The 15,694-nt window shown below is 29.0% G+C and overlaps 4 protein-coding genes across 6 annotated transcripts; 1 reads left to right on the top strand and 3 right to left on the bottom strand.

Annotated features, from left to right (window-relative positions):
- Positions 1-2: 2 nt before the first annotated feature.
- Positions 3-2,024, bottom strand: LOC138178382 (mitochondrial thiamine pyrophosphate carrier). Its single transcript, XM_069110181.1, has 5 exons — positions 1,820-2,024; positions 1,529-1,696; positions 1,290-1,442; positions 724-926; positions 3-656 (listed from the first exon to the last, which is right to left on the bottom strand). The coding sequence occupies exons 2-5, from the start codon at positions 1,646-1,648 to the stop codon at positions 188-190; spliced, it is 945 nt and encodes a 314-aa protein (XP_068966282.1). The 5' UTR covers positions 1,649-1,696; positions 1,820-2,024; the 3' UTR covers positions 3-187.
- Positions 1,972-2,837, bottom strand: LOC138178381 (uncharacterized). The gene is made up of 2 exons (XM_069110180.1): positions 2,388-2,837; positions 1,972-2,289 (listed from the first exon to the last, which is right to left on the bottom strand). Exons 1-2 carry the CDS (start codon positions 2,820-2,822, stop codon positions 2,074-2,076), a joined length of 651 nt encoding a protein of 216 aa, XP_068966281.1. The 5' UTR covers positions 2,823-2,837; the 3' UTR covers positions 1,972-2,073.
- A 567-nt stretch (positions 2,838-3,404) lies between these two features.
- LOC138178378 (ATP-dependent RNA helicase p62) lies at positions 3,405-9,040 on the bottom strand. 3 transcript variants are annotated; one of them, XM_069110175.1, is made up of 7 exons: positions 8,945-9,032; positions 8,596-8,637; positions 7,307-8,296; positions 6,915-7,093; positions 6,771-6,830; positions 4,515-4,751; positions 3,405-4,429 (listed from the first exon to the last, which is right to left on the bottom strand). In XM_069110175.1, coding segments are annotated over exons 1-7 (1,602 nt in total). In that variant the 5' UTR covers positions 8,947-9,032; the 3' UTR covers positions 3,405-4,337. The 3 variants fall into 3 exon arrangements, 2 of the variants coding, with proteins under 2 accessions (XP_068966276.1, XP_068966277.1); XR_011172686.1 differs by lacking the exon at positions 3,405-4,429 and adding an exon at positions 5,517-5,933 and having other exon boundaries at positions 4,611-4,751; positions 8,945-9,034; XM_069110176.1 differs by lacking the exon at positions 8,596-8,637 and having other exon boundaries at positions 8,945-9,040.
- A 1,097-nt stretch (positions 9,041-10,137) lies between these two features.
- Positions 10,138-15,485, top strand: mys (position-specific antigen beta subunit myospheroid). Its single transcript, XM_069109235.1, has 10 exons — positions 10,138-10,345; positions 11,291-11,456; positions 11,567-11,873; positions 11,959-12,187; positions 12,291-12,375; positions 12,446-13,093; positions 13,173-13,484; positions 13,565-13,765; positions 13,846-14,349; positions 14,427-15,485. The coding sequence occupies exons 1-10, from the start codon at positions 10,338-10,340 to the stop codon at positions 14,490-14,492; spliced, it is 2,526 nt and encodes an 841-aa protein (XP_068965336.1). The 5' UTR covers positions 10,138-10,337; the 3' UTR covers positions 14,493-15,485.
- The last annotated feature ends 209 nt before the right edge of the window (positions 15,486-15,694 follow it).

Here is a 15,694-nt window from a genome sequence, read left to right as displayed (position 1 = left end):
AATCAGCTTTAAGCTTAGATTGTTATTTACCATTATAACTTGATTCTTTATATAAGTATGATTATATGTTTATACATATATATTATGCACTTAACATATATGTATAAATTATTTTGTATATATGACAGTATGGAGAGAATATTATATACTGTACTCTTTTAATATTAAAACTAGCATTATAATAACTTCACTTTTCTGAAATATATAATCTCAAGGCTTTTAACACTATTAAGCTTTGCTCATATATTGTAAAATGCAATGCCGTTGTCATACTAGCTTTCAATTGTGATGGTACTAAACCTTTAAATAGTCCTTTTACTCCTTCCTTTCTTATAGTTAATTTTAAACAATCTATAAGTCCTTTACATTCAAAAAAAGTACCAAAACCTTTTCTACCATTTTTGAATCCTTGTATTTGTAACCTTTTCCTACTAAGATCAAACGGATATACTGCAGTTTTAGCTAATAGACCAGCTGTACTACCAGATATTAGAGAATTGAAGAAACTAGTATCAGTTTCATCGTAATATTTCTTATACATATCACTGAAAAATGCATAAAATGCAAATTGCAAACCTGTATGTGGCACAATTTGCAATACAGTTGGTAATAATCCATAAAAAAAAGCCTTTGGAGATTCATGTCGTATTATACAACTGTAAATATATTTTATTAAACAATGTTTGATTCGATGGAAAGGTGTATTTACAGTATTTAACTTGCCTGCAAGAATGAATAATTCCTTTATAGACTACATGATTATTTGATTGTGCTACTAATCTGGTCCTTAATGTATCGAAAGGAAATGATACAGTTGTAGCTATAAAACCAGCACCTGCACCAGCTACAAACTTTGTTGAATATTTCCATTCATTTAGTAATGAAAAATTATGAAACTTATGCATAAGCACATTATATGAATAAAACTGTAACATTTTAATATTTAATTATATATTTTGACAATGACTTTGAAATATTTTCATATTTAGATAAGGTATTCAAGATTCAAATGATCAGTGTTACAAATGATACTGTTTAAAATTTGTAAATATTATTCTATTCAGGGAAAAATATTTTCATATTTCTTAAATTTTGTTGCGTTTTAATTTATAAATTATAAACTTCAAGAATATGCAACACACAGTATCAGATGTAAGACTTAAAGCCATAATGTCTCTAATACAAATTAATAATTTTTGAGATTATTTTATATAATATTTATTTCAACTGAAAGAATTATATAATAGAACTAAAAAGCTACATGAAAATTTCATAAAATATACATTTACCTGGCTAGTCCCATATATAACTGATAGTAATTGGGCAGGTACATGTCCTTTCCAAAAAGCTGAAATACCTTCTTCCTTAAATATTAAGTAAAATGCTTGTAGTAAAGAGTGATATTTACTAACATGATGGTTAGCAATAGGTTCAACTTGTAACTACAGTGATAAAGAATTCTCTTTAATGTCTATGTATAACATTATAAACATTGTTGTTGTATTACTTGTGATATATGTTCTTTTACCTGAAATCTAATTTTCACAACATCGAAAGGTTGACAAGCAAATCGTGTTACAAAACCACTAACACCTCCTGCTATAGCATGTTCCAAATTATTACTATTACCTTTTGATGAAGTGTCCATTATTTTCTAAACTTGGTACTTAATAGATTGTAAATAGCATAATAACAACTGAAAAATTGAAAATAGGATTTTTTTATAGAAATAATAAAATACTTTTATAAATGGCAAGTCAGTATTTAAAAAATACATGTATGTAATATTTATTTGGAAGGATAAAATCATTTTTCTTACTATACATAACCTAAATTATTCTCATTAGAAAAATCAGAATCCACATCTGTTCACGATAATTATCATGCCCATAAAATAAATATAACCTTGTGTATGTGGATAATACATAAATGATTAGATGAATACTTTTGATATAATTATAAATATAATAATATATTTAACTAAGAATTTATTGAGATATATAGTTCACAATTTTCTTTTGACGTATATTTTATTATATAACTAACATTTCCTTATTTGTTATTTACACAAACTTATTTGTTATAATTATAATCAATTTCTTGTATTATTTCGGAGACTGACGAATAATCGTCAAAATTGGAGGCATAGTTTAAACTATAATAATCCTTCACCAGTGATGTTAAGTTATATCCCCAGACACTTTGAAGTACAAGTTTTATATTTCTCCTGGATGGAATGTTCAAATGACCGTTTACGGCTATTAAATCCAAATATTCATTAAAATTTTCCTGTAAAAAATATATTCCACAATATTTTTGTTTAATTTATTACATCTTTATTTAAGTCCTTAAATACGTTAAAAATCAATTCAACGATCTATACTCACATAATTCTCTAATTTCCATTTATTCCATAATTCAATATACAATTTAAACAAATTTAAAATTATTACTTCATATATAGAGCAAATATTTTCGAAGCTATCCTCAAGTTTTTCTAATTCGTCATTCTTTAATGCATCATCATTCATTCTCCGGAAATACCATTTCTTAAAAAATCTTTTGTTTGCATCATTTTGTATGTACAAACATTTAATATCCGTCATTATGCCAGAATTGTTAATAAGTACTTCGTGACATAGTCGAAATCCATCATCTTCTGAAGATTCGATTAAATGAATCACAAAATCAGAATAAACAAGCAGTAATCCTGTAATATGTTGTGTAATATTTTTCTTTATTGAATTATCAAATACTTGTACTATATTCTCACAATCTGTAATTTTTGCACAAAAAATAAGTCTATACACAAACGTGTGCATTCTTGAAATATAATAAAGTACACTTACCTTGGACAAGTTGTTTTATCAATAAGCAACATGTATTACGCTAAAGCGTGATTTTTAAAATTTAACCTTGGACAAGTTGTTTTATCAATAAGCAACATGTATTACGCTAAAGCGTGATTTTTAAAATTTAAAATTTTAATTTAAATTTAAATTTTTCTAAGTATGAAATGTAAAATCTATTTGATTTTCTAATTGTTTTTAAGTATAGAAATGAACATTTCGTTATGTCATGAATTACAGCTACTATAAATATAGGAAATTTTGCAAACATGCAATCGTAGATAAAGCATTTTTGTTCTTTAACCCTTTCACTACGGCAGTGTTCTCCGTCGGAGTGACACCGCTGTACGGGCTACCGTGCCGCCGTAATAGTGGTACTGAACAGAGTACTGCGACGGAAAGCGTTCATATGTTACGCGGGGCTCATAGTTAAGTAGTATCCCGCGGACGTCGTCTATAGGCGACACTTGTCCACACAGGTCGTCACGCGGATGCCGCCTATAGGCGATATACGTAGCGAAAGGGTTAAAGGAGAGAATATATTTAAACCACGTGTATTATTATAAACATTTTATTTTCTTTTACACCGAGTTTATTTTTGTAGTTGCAAATATGATACATTAATGTGAGATATTTTTGTCTTTTGAACAGGTTAAATATACATAATAAAAAAATAACCGAAATGGTTATTCAAGTGCTACAGTATTTTTGTAAGAGTTGTTGAATCAATGGAAAAGGTTTTCATAATGCATAACTTTACTACAAAATGGATTTATCGAGCAGATTTCTTTTGGCGAATTAATACTACGATATTGACACAGAGTATACATATGCAAGTAAACAAAGTGTAGTTTTACAGTTAATATTCAGTATGTTCTCCCACATAATTTCACAGACACCAACAAATAAATGATTTTCACTGTATGACCAAGTATCAAATTTGCCACATTGAAGAAGTGGAATGAATACTGATTACATTTACTACGTACTTATATCTTACTGAGCTCCAACTTCTAAGACGCGTAAATAATTATAAATTAAGTTTTTACTTACTAAAAAAATTTTAACAATTATGAATATTAGCAACCAATTGTCAATAAAGGGGGAAAATTTTTTAGATCAAACTTAATTTTTTGAAATTGTCAACCATTTCCTATTAACTATTTCTTTTCGTACTTCTTACTGCGTATTTTTCACTTTGCGTGCCTCAATGAATGAGCAAGTAGAAATGTAATGCAAAATATTATTATAATGGAAATTTGACAAAGGTATTGTATGTAGTTTACTAAGTTTTACATTATCGCTAACTACAACGATAAGATTATAAATAGAAATTTAAAAAATTAACCGAGCACGGAACTAACGTAAAGCAATAGGGCCTTAACGGAGAACTTTTACTAATCACAGAGAAACAAATTGTAATAAGTTTCAGATCTCCAGCAGGTTACTTGTTCAGAAAGTTTGCGATCGGAAGTTGAATTAAACCAACTACGCGTCAAAGTAACTTAGATTATCGAATCGTTTATGTGTTTTAGGGAAAGCAGTTTCTCTTCTGCGATAATTTCCATAGCCCCAACGATCTGAAAAATTACACATAGAACATTTAAGCAAATTAAACAAAATCATTATATGATATGAATTTAGTTTCATAGTTTTCATAAATACTTCGTGCAGGATCATTTCCAGGTCTGTCTGCAAGTTCCATAAGTTTTGGATTGATAACTTGTTTAGCTTCCTTAAGTACATTAATTAAACCTTTAGCCTGTCGGCTATTTTGTGGTGTAAAGAAGGCATAACTCGTGCCTGAATTATTTGATCGGCCCGTCCTACCAATTCTATGAATGTAGTCTTCAGATGAAGTCGGATAATCGAAGTTGATCACGTACTTTACGTCGTCGACATCTAAAGTTGTTTCATTAAAATATGTACTAGCATAAAAATATTGAGCGTGTTAAATATGATGTAAGATATGCTATATTTAATAAAAATATTAATTTCTTGGCAATATATACTCAATATGCCAACTATAATATGAAATCCATATAGATTATATTATCATGACCTTTTCTTCTTTAAAATTTTTATATTTATTTGTTAAAGTCGAAGCTAAATGTCATAACAGAAATTAATGCGAAAAACTAATTATTTTTATCTCCATATCTTTCCATGAGAATATGCAGCTAAGCCTACACTACATCACATATCAAATACACATATTTCAATATTAAATATTAAAACTTCATAACAGTTAATAAGTAACTTCTAAAACCTTACTTAGTAACATAAACAATAGAATATTTGTATTACCTTTCTCTATGCATATTCTGTACACAAGTATTCATAACATAGAACAAAAAGTTGAAGAACTTATAAAACGAATCAATATTGTAGATATTTAAATAAGAAATCCGTCACAGTAGAAGGAGTGTATATCGTTTCCTTATAAATTCTTTTTCTTTAACAAATATAATGAAAATGATTTTAAGTAAGATTTACAGTAACTTCTTTTTCAAACACTGTTACAGTTTTATATTGTCTAATATTTCACATTAAGGCGCTTTCATTCCTAATTATTAAAACATTGAAGATAAATTAAGAATTGTATCAGTTACAGTACATATAAATGTATATGAATGTAAGTTAGCTGCATAGTAATTAAATACAAACCCTGTTATCGTTGATGCACGTTCCGTATGACTGCATACAGAGCGCCTCACGATGTGTGCTATTCTTAAATGCAACTTCACATCGCAACGTCGTGTCCTAAGCATCACCACCGAGTAGCGATAGTAGCAAAATCAATAGATTGTTGTCTCTCATACGGGCTGAGCATTGGCTATGAAGTGTGATGGTTGTACCAAAACGTAACCAACGGTCTTACCTCACAACCAACCAGCGCCGATAACGGCACCACCCGCGCACCACTCTACTACTTGCGTGGTACACAGGCTGAACACAGAGGCACATTAAGTACAATATTATGTGCAAAACAGAATTGCGTATGTACAATGAGTGAGCCATGTTTTCTTTATTGAACGATCGTTTTTCATCGCACACTCAATACAATTTGTGCACCATGTGCCTCTGAAACAAAGGACAACCAGACTGATTAACATAAATTACAGGATGCCCACATATATTACTAAAGCACTTCTCTTATATTCCAATCTTTATACTCTCAATTCTTTAACACAAGCACATTATTTAATCCCTCTTTTCTTTTCTTCTCCTTTTTTTCTCATTTTCTCCGATATTTTTTTTTTTAACAAAATAGATAGCATTACACGTCAATAAAGCTAATAGAAAAATTAGGATGAACAAAAAAACTTTGTACAGTGCCTGAAGTATATAACACAATTATACGATATAAAATAAAGAAAAAATGCAGCACCTTCTTAAGTAGTAAAAATAAAAGCTTACGAAAATTTAACGCTTTTCATATTAATACAAATATAATAAATATATATGTATATATAAATTTTAAAGGAATAAGTAATAAAAGTTGAAGCTACCTAATGCCATCTATTTATAGTATATTAAGCTTATGTAAAGTTTGAGAATGTACACTAAAACTATTTTTTATACTGCATTAATATTATTGTATCGTTCTACAATTTCAATAATTAACTATAGAATTCTACAAAGAATAACATTGTTGAAAAGTCCTTATTTATCAATTTTTCTTATTTCTTAATTAACAGGATAAGTTATTTAATGTTAATCATTTTTATTCCAAAAACAGTGGGGCATCACCTTCATATAACCAGTCTGTGCTACATCGCCACTTTACCCTACCCTACCCCTTTTTAATTAAGTACAAATTTTCTCAAATACAACTGATCTAAACTTCAATAAATTCTTCAAAATCTACTATGTTTTAACAAAAATAAAAAATGTTAAACAAGTAACTCTATTACTTACCCAATCCACGAGCAGCAACATCTGTTGCTACAAGAATTGAATCCTTATTTCTTCTAAATTCTAAAATTTAATATAGCATAATGTATTAATTATGTGAATAATGTAATGAAAATGTTATCAGAATATATATATATATCAACAGACCTGTAAGAACAAAATCTCTTTCTAGTTGCGATTTGTCACCATGTATACATACTGCTGGCCACCCATATCGACGAATAATTTTAGTAATACTCTCCACCTTTTTCTTTGTCTCTACAAAAATTATTGTCTTCCCACCTTCTGGACTAACATTACTAATCTCCTGAAGAAGATCTTGCAATCTAAAGTAGAAGAATAAAATATTAAATTGTAGGCAACCTTCAAAAAGTAAAATATTAATATATTGAATAAAAAAGTCAGTTCTTCTTAGAGATAAAATATTATGAAAAATCACGAACTATCATATATTACTTTCATCATAAACGATAAAATAAAAAATTTTCATTTTGACATAATTTATACTATTAGTAAATCGAAATATTTAAAATACATACTTTGCTTGTTTTTCATGTTCTTCACAGACATCAACAATCTGAAGAATATTGTGATTAGCTGATAATGTTAATGATCCAATGTTCAATTGTGTATAGTCTACAAGGTATTCCTCTGCAAGATTTCTAACTTCTTTCGGCCAAGTCGCAGACCACATCAATACCTGTCTATCTGGCCTAATTTGTTCAATAATTTTTCGAATTTGAGGTTCAAAACCCATGTCTAGCATTCTATCTGCTTCATCTAATACCAAGTACGTACATCTACGTAAATTAGTTATACCTCGTTCCAAGAAGTCAATTAATCGTCCTGGTGTGGCAATGCAAATCTCAACTCCTTGTTCTAAATCGCGAGCTTGGCTTCCTTTAGGTGCACCACCAAAAATACAAGTGCTTCTTACATAACCAAAATTATAAGTAACTTTTTGAATTTGCTGCGCCAATTCTCTTGTTGGTGCTAGAACTAGAGCAATTGGCCCATCACCATGATTTAATGGTTGTTGACTGCTAATATGTACAATTGCAGGTAGGATGTATCCTAAAGTTTTCCCAGATCCAGTTTGTGCTATTCCAACCATATTTTGTCCAGACATTGCAATTGGCCATCCTTGAGCTTGAATAGCAGTTGGTTCACTAAACCCCTGCTTTCTAATACATTGCATTACATGATCAGGAAAATTTCCTTCTTCAAAATGTTGTATAGGATTAGGAATTTTCTCCCCCTTAAGAGTAATCTGATTCTCCTGTCTAAATATATCTATTTCTTGTGGATGACGTGATTGAACATTAGGATGTGGTATATAAAAATCTTTCTTAAAAGGCTTTAAATTTTCAAAACTCCAGTTTGGTTTTTTTAAGGATCCCATAGTGCCATGCATATTATTTTTGTTGCGATTTTCAAATCGTCCATTTCTATTATTAGCATTATTTCCATATACAGATCCCCTTTCTTTTGTTTTATAGTTTCCACCATGATAACTAGCTCCGTATGTCCTGTAAAAAATTTAGACACGTATTATAATTAAAGCACAATATTATGTATTTTATATGGATGTAGAGAACAAAGAGAATCAGCTCCAGATAAAAAAATATGTGGATTCCGAAGGCATGTTCCCAAATTACTATTCCTCCCATAAGCATTCATGCTCCATTGATATATACAAAATGGAGGCATGCCAAAATAGGAGGTATAATTAAAATTTTCATAAGAAATTGTATTTAATCCTATACTGCCCCATAACTGTTAATATGTATATACAAACTATATATAACTGTTATACGTATATACAAACCTAATTCTTAGGGACCCAATAGCTCCCATTACATGTCGTAACCTTCAATAAACAATGGCGGTTTTTATGTATATGCAATTAAAAATTTATCAAAAGTATTTTTGACAAGGTACTTTTGCAGATAAATGTAAAAACATTTGTTCCAACATAAAACAGTCCGTTACGTAACATTACATGTCAATAAATTTTCGGAACGATATTATAGCGAAATGCAACGACGCATTGCGAATATCATATAATGGCCGAACATGAATGACTTTGAAAAGAGAGATAGACAGAACATTGAGATATAAATATAAATTCTGAACATAAATCTTCAATTATAATTAAAAATAATGTTGTTACTCACATATTTGATATAGTAATGGAAACTTTTAGTTCTTAATTAAATTACAGTTGACGATGATGACTTGTGTTCAATCGATCAAGGTAACGAATCCTAAAATGACAATTAATTTTTATCATTGTCAGATTATATTTAAAATATGCAAAAATATTAAAAGGGCAAATGAATTATCGATTACGATGCAACATTTACAAGTTTGAAAAAAAGAAGTGAATTACGAACAACGGTCAAACGTCCTACTTACACCACATCCAGGAACAGAAAGAACAATTTAATATGTCCCGGATGTGACGTATGTCAGGGACAAACGTATTCGAAAGTGGGGATGCGCAAAAGCTCCGAAAACACCTCTTTTCGTCCTCTGCGCATGTAATACAAAGTCGATTTTGATTGACTTGAAGGCAACAGACAACGTTATTCAACTCAGTATATTATTTGCTGCACTTACGTAATTTTCTAAATTGCAACTATATATACTTATATGTTTTTAATATTAATGTATTTAATATTATAATATCAAAAAATTTACTCTCGATTACATAATATCATGTAATGATTATAGTTTTTCATCAAAATTATTCTATATAAGATGCTATATTCTATTCAACAACGAGTCAGGAAAATAACGACAATTGGTCACGTGATCTCCAACTATTGGTTGATAGTTGCTAGTAAATTATGATCTTTGAGAACAACCTGTTTTATTACAGAATAATACATTATCAATAATTAATACAATCATACATTAATCTGCTTATGGGATCAATATTCACAAAAGTTTCTATTCTATAATATTTTAAAATTATTAATTCATCTTTGTTTCCCCAAAATTTTAATCGTCTAGTTTTATTTAGTCCTCTGGACTCAACTCGTTTAGCAGAATATACATATATGATGTTAGTTTGGTAATATTATTTAACGTTGCTAGCTTATTTATGTTATTAGTAAAATTACATTTTTATTTCTCTTAATATAATAATATTATTTACAGGATTAATGTACAGCAATAAGAATGTATAACATTATATTTACATCAAGATCTAAATAAGATTTCAAATATTCCGCTTTGTGTGTATCGTACACAAAAGGGAAAGATAGTTTTAAGATTGAACACATGTAGCGCTAGTATTCTATTTGTTCATTTTATTCGAAAGAGATGTATTCTCTAGGTATAATTAAATACTTTATGCAATACGTACAATCAGAATCAGGATCAGTCAGACAATCAGAAAACGTGTAGTGTGGTGTAACTAGTGTGAGTCTATCACGATCTGGTATAGACAGTTGGTTGTGGAGTGCGTGCATTTGATGGGTTACCTTTTATGGCGATTCAAGTAAAAGAAAACATTGGTCAACCTTGTGATGTTCTAATAACAAATTGAAAGAGATATTTCTGATGGAAAAGTAAGCCCTCAGAATTTCTTATCCAGTTTTTTTTGTTTTTATATTTGTGGTTTCGTTTAGGAAGAGATATCATTTTGTAAATATAAAGATGACGGCATCGTCGTGAATGAATAAGCCGTCTGTTTTAAGCCGTGAATAATGGTATTTTAAAGATATCGAATACTTTTAAAATATAAATAAAAAGAATTCTTCGAAATTTTATAAGTGAACATTTTTTATATTTGGATTATGTACAAAATGTTACTGAAGTTAAGAATAAAGGCATGGGAGAACTTTTATAATCAAATCTCAATTTTCTATTAAATAATTAATTATATTTTGTAAATACTTTATTTTTTCTTTAAATTTGCTTTCCTACAGGTATATATATCTAACATAACTTATATACATTTCATAAGGAAACAGTTATAAACAAATTTTACAAAATAAATTTTTTAATATTTTGATATCAAAATTGATTATTTTAATTATTATTTGGTTCAAACTTATAGCCATAATGTTAAAATAAAATGATAAGGTAACATGAGTTATTTATGGGTAACTTGCCAAATAAATTTTATGCTGTATTTATAAATGAAGCACAGTTTGTCCCACTTTTAGATAAGTAACTAATACCATTAAAAGTTTTTAATATATTTTTATCCATAGAAAGTGAATCCATATTTCATACTTATTCTTAGAGAATAAAAATGGGAACTAAGAATGTATATTTTAAGAATATGATGAGTCAACAATTACAAGAATATTACCTCATACCTACCTTATTCTTGGTAGAAATGATTGTACAAAGTCATAATTTCATTAAAATTTAATACAAGAGTAATAGAATTGTTATTTTATTTTAGAAATGTATCTTATCTATGATTTAGAAACTACATTAAAAAGTATATTTATATATAATCTATTAACTGCATTAATCTAAAAAGATTTGTATTTTATATGCAGAATGTTTGGCAGCTTCAGATGGATAATAGCAATAGCAATTGTTATATCATTAGTAAAGGCAAATTACTCACCTCCAGAGAGATTGACTGGAATGAATCCTTGTATAAGCAAACAAACATGTCATGAATGTATACAAACACCACATTGTGCCTGGTGTGCAGCACCAGTGAGTTTTTTTGTTAAAATATAATTACATGTATATTAATAATATAATAATAGTAATATTCATATATAGTATATTTTATGTAAATAATTAAAATATATTAATCTTTACAGAAATTTTCAGAAAAGCGGTGTTTTCTACCAAATATTAACACTAAAATATTTGCGACATGTCCTGGCGAATATACATGGAATCCAGACAATGTTTTTAGTATGATAAGACATAGAAATTTAACAAAAGGTGGTTATGCATATGGTGGTGCCAACAGTTATGAATATTCATATATGAATTCTAGCACACATGGCTCTAGTTCACAGTCCACTAGTAGTGGTAGTAGCAGCAGTAGCAGTAGCAGTGGTAGCAGAAGACAAGAAGCTGTACAAATTTGGCCACAAGAAGTTAATTTGAAACTTCGAATAAGTAAGTTACTGTAGTTATTATATATTAAACTATTTTGGCAGAAAACAATATTTACAATATTAGAGATATGATATAAATCTTCTAGATGAGGCACATAGAATGACTTTTGCTTATTCACAAGCTGAAGATTATCCTGTTGATTTGTACTATCTTATGGATTTGAGTAAATCTATGGAAGATGACAAGAAAAAATTATCAGATTTAGGTCAACTCTTAGTAGAAAGTATGAGTAAAATTACAAGTAACTTTCGATTAGGTTTTGGCAGTTTTGTTGATAAAGTTGTAATGCCTTATGTTAGTACAATGCCTAAGTCGTAAGTTTCCCATAAAAAATTATAATCTTTCTGCATGCACAATTTGAAATTACTATTTTACATTTCATTTAATGATAAATTTATAGTCAGTTTTGTATTTTAGATTAATAGAACCATGTGATGGATGTGCAGCACCATATGGCTACAAAAATATTATGACATTGTCTCAAGATACAAGTCATTTTGCAGTAAGTATATAATAATATAATTTTGCAATGAATATTCCATAAAAATTATTAACTTTTCTTATCTGTGTAGAGTTTAGTGCGAAATGCTTCAGTATCTGGAAACTTAGATGCGCCAGAAGGAGGGTTTGATGCAATAATGCAAGCTATAGTTTGTAGACAGCAGATTGGCTGGCGTGAAAAGGCTCGTAGACTTTTAGTATTTTCTACAGATGCTGGTTTTCATTATGCAGGCGATGGTAAATTGGGTGGAATTGTCAAACCAAATGATGGTGAATGTCACCTAGATAGTACAGGACTTTACACGCACTCATCATTACAAGACTATCCAAGTATTTCTCAAATTAATTTAAAAGTTAAGCAAAATGCTATTAATGTTATATGGGCTGTTACGGAAGAACAAATAAATGTATATAAAAGACTGACTAAACATGTAGAAGGATCTTTTGCTGGTAAATTATCAGATGACTCGAGTAACGTTGTAGAATTAATTCGTGAACAGTATGATGCAATTTCAAGTTCAGTTGAAATGAAAGATACAGCTAGCAGTGCTGTGAAGGTAAAATACTTTTCAAAGTGTTTGGGTACGGGACCGCTTATTGAAACTTCAAAATGTGACGGATTAAAAGTTGGAACAAAAGTGGAATTTACTGCAGAAATCGAAGTCACGAGTTGCCCAGAAAATAGGTCTGAATGGAAACAAAAATTCGATATTTATCCAGTAAGAATAAAAGCATTTGCACTTGTCTACATAATTTAATATTTAAAGTTAAAGAAACAAATTTTCTTATCTTTTTTAGGTTGGAATTAATGAAACGCTTACTGTAAATTTGGAAATGTTATGTGACTGTGAATGCGAACGCGAAGGTGCTATGTATGAACCGAAATCACCAGAATGTAATGGTGTAGGAACTTTAAAATGTGGCATTTGTGAATGTTATGATGGATTTTTTGGAAAACGCTGCGAATGCAGTCCTCATCAAGAAATGACAGGATTAGATAAACATTTCCAATCTTGTAGACCTGATAATACTTCTCTTGTAGATTGTTCAGGGAGAGGAACTTGTGCTTGTGGTCAATGTGAATGTGAAGAAAGAGAAAATCCTGAAGAAGTAAATATAGATATATGATTTTAATATAAAAATTTGCATCTTTTTTGATTGAGTATATGATGTTGTTTTGTTTTTTACAGATAATATCAGGTCATTTTTGTGAATGTGACAATTTCTCATGTGATCGAGATCAAGGTCATTTGTGCTCAAATCATGGAACATGCGAGTGTGGTCAATGTGTCTGTAATGCAGGATGGACTGGTCCATCTTGCAATTGTAGATCTTCAAATGAGACTTGTATTGCACCAGGAACTACCAATGGAGTGTTATGTTCAGGACATGTAAGATTTTTATTGCTTTGAGAAGAAAAAGCTTTATCTTGTTTTACAAGTTTAACTTCGATTAATCTTTTATCATTTAGGGAGATTGTGTTTGTGGTGAATGTATTTGTCATGAAGAAGGAAATACTAGATATTCTGGTAAACACTGTAATAAGTGTCCAACCTGTCCAAGCCGTTGTGAAGAATTAAAAAATTGTGTATTATGTCAAATGTATGGTACTGGTAATTTCACTGATAAAGAGGAATGTGCAAAAAATTGCAAAGAATTCGTCCCTGAACCAGTTGATACAGTTATACCAGATGTGGATAAGGATGAAGTTCCATGCTTCGGTATAGATGAAGACGACTGCAAATATAATTTTGTTTATTATTACAATGAAACGAATTGTCTAAAAGTCAGAGCTCAGAAGGAAAGGGAATGTCCACCCCAAGTTTACATGCTCGGTATAGTATTGGGTGTAATTGCAGCTATTGTTTTAATCGGTCTTGCATTATTACTTTTGTGGAAACTATTAACAACTATACATGACAGAAGAGAATTTGCAAGATTTGAAAAGGAAAGAATGATGGCTAAATGGGACACGGTAAAAATATTAATTTATCTTTAATTTTGTATATTTTGTATGCTACAAAACCTTTCATTTCAATTATCTTTAAACAGGGTGAAAATCCAATTTATAAACAAGCAACTTCAACATTTAAAAATCCAACATATGCTGGAAAGTGAAAATCATGAAAATAATCCCTATTTAATGGAAAAAATTATTTCATTGCAGAAAATTGTGTTTTTATACATAAATATAAATTTTTGATTGATTAATATTTAAATGATAAACAAATTTTATTATGCAGCGAATGAAGCTTTAGCACTAATTAAAATAATTATTAACATTATAATTGATAAGTATTTAATGGAATTTAATGTAATATGAAGTTATCAAATTATTCATTAAGTATGATATTATAATACTGCCATATAACGTAGACTGCTATGTATGAATGCGTGCGTATGTATGTAAGTGTAAATTATGTACACAATGTATACAATGAAAAATTATAACGTAGAAATCGGTATCTGCATGAAAATACGAAACGGTTTAAAGATTTAAAATGTTAATCTTATTGTAACACTTATATAGAAGTGCCTTTTTGTCTTTTGTGACAAAAATATATTTATATAATTTCTAATTGTCGACTTTAATATAAAATTTATGAGATGTAACTCTTTCAGAAGACTTCATTCACTCTTATCAAATTAAAGTAGAGTGTGATGAATTTTTCTTTTAAATATATTTATTAACATTTTTCATACACCCACAATATTTCAAATAGAAAATATAAATAAGGTACATTTTAATATGTGATATTGTAAGACCTAAAATGTTTTTATTTACAAAATGTTCAGTTGTTTTCCACCTAAGTCTTCCTGAGTCTCATATATGTTTTATTTTTTATAAAAAAAGATCTAAAAATATATGTAGAAAATTGTATAAATGTAAAGAATAGCAAAATGCATAGTAATAAGTATAAATCATTTTGCAATTTATAACAAATGCGAACCTCGAGATTTTTCATTCTAAACGTTTATGAATTTTTATCCTTTATTGTGTCTATAGATAGATATGCAGTTAACGAAACGCTCGTTAAAGCAACATAAATCGACATTTTAAATGTACCGAAAAACTAATGCTTTTATAATACATTGTATTAATAACTTTTACACTACTTTATTGTTATTTATATGTTCGCGTTCGGAACAAAGAAATAAACTTAGTATAACAATAACTAAATTTTCCAAACAATAAATATTTCAGATGTATGCAAATAGTATTATTACGAAATAATTATTTCGTGATAAAAATGATGTATTTGATAAATCATGCACTTGAAATGAAAGTTTTACTGTCATTGATAATGATAAAAAGATCA

The sequence above is a fragment of the Bombus flavifrons genome, chromosome 3 (assembly GCF_040668555.2).
Source record: "Bombus flavifrons isolate JBK064 chromosome 3, iyBomFlav1_principal, whole genome shotgun sequence".
In the NCBI taxonomy this organism is placed as follows: Eukaryota; Metazoa; Arthropoda; class Insecta; order Hymenoptera; family Apidae; genus Bombus; species Bombus flavifrons.
The sequence above is the reverse complement of the archived record's forward strand: the minus strand, read 5'-3'. Positions and strand labels throughout refer to the sequence as shown.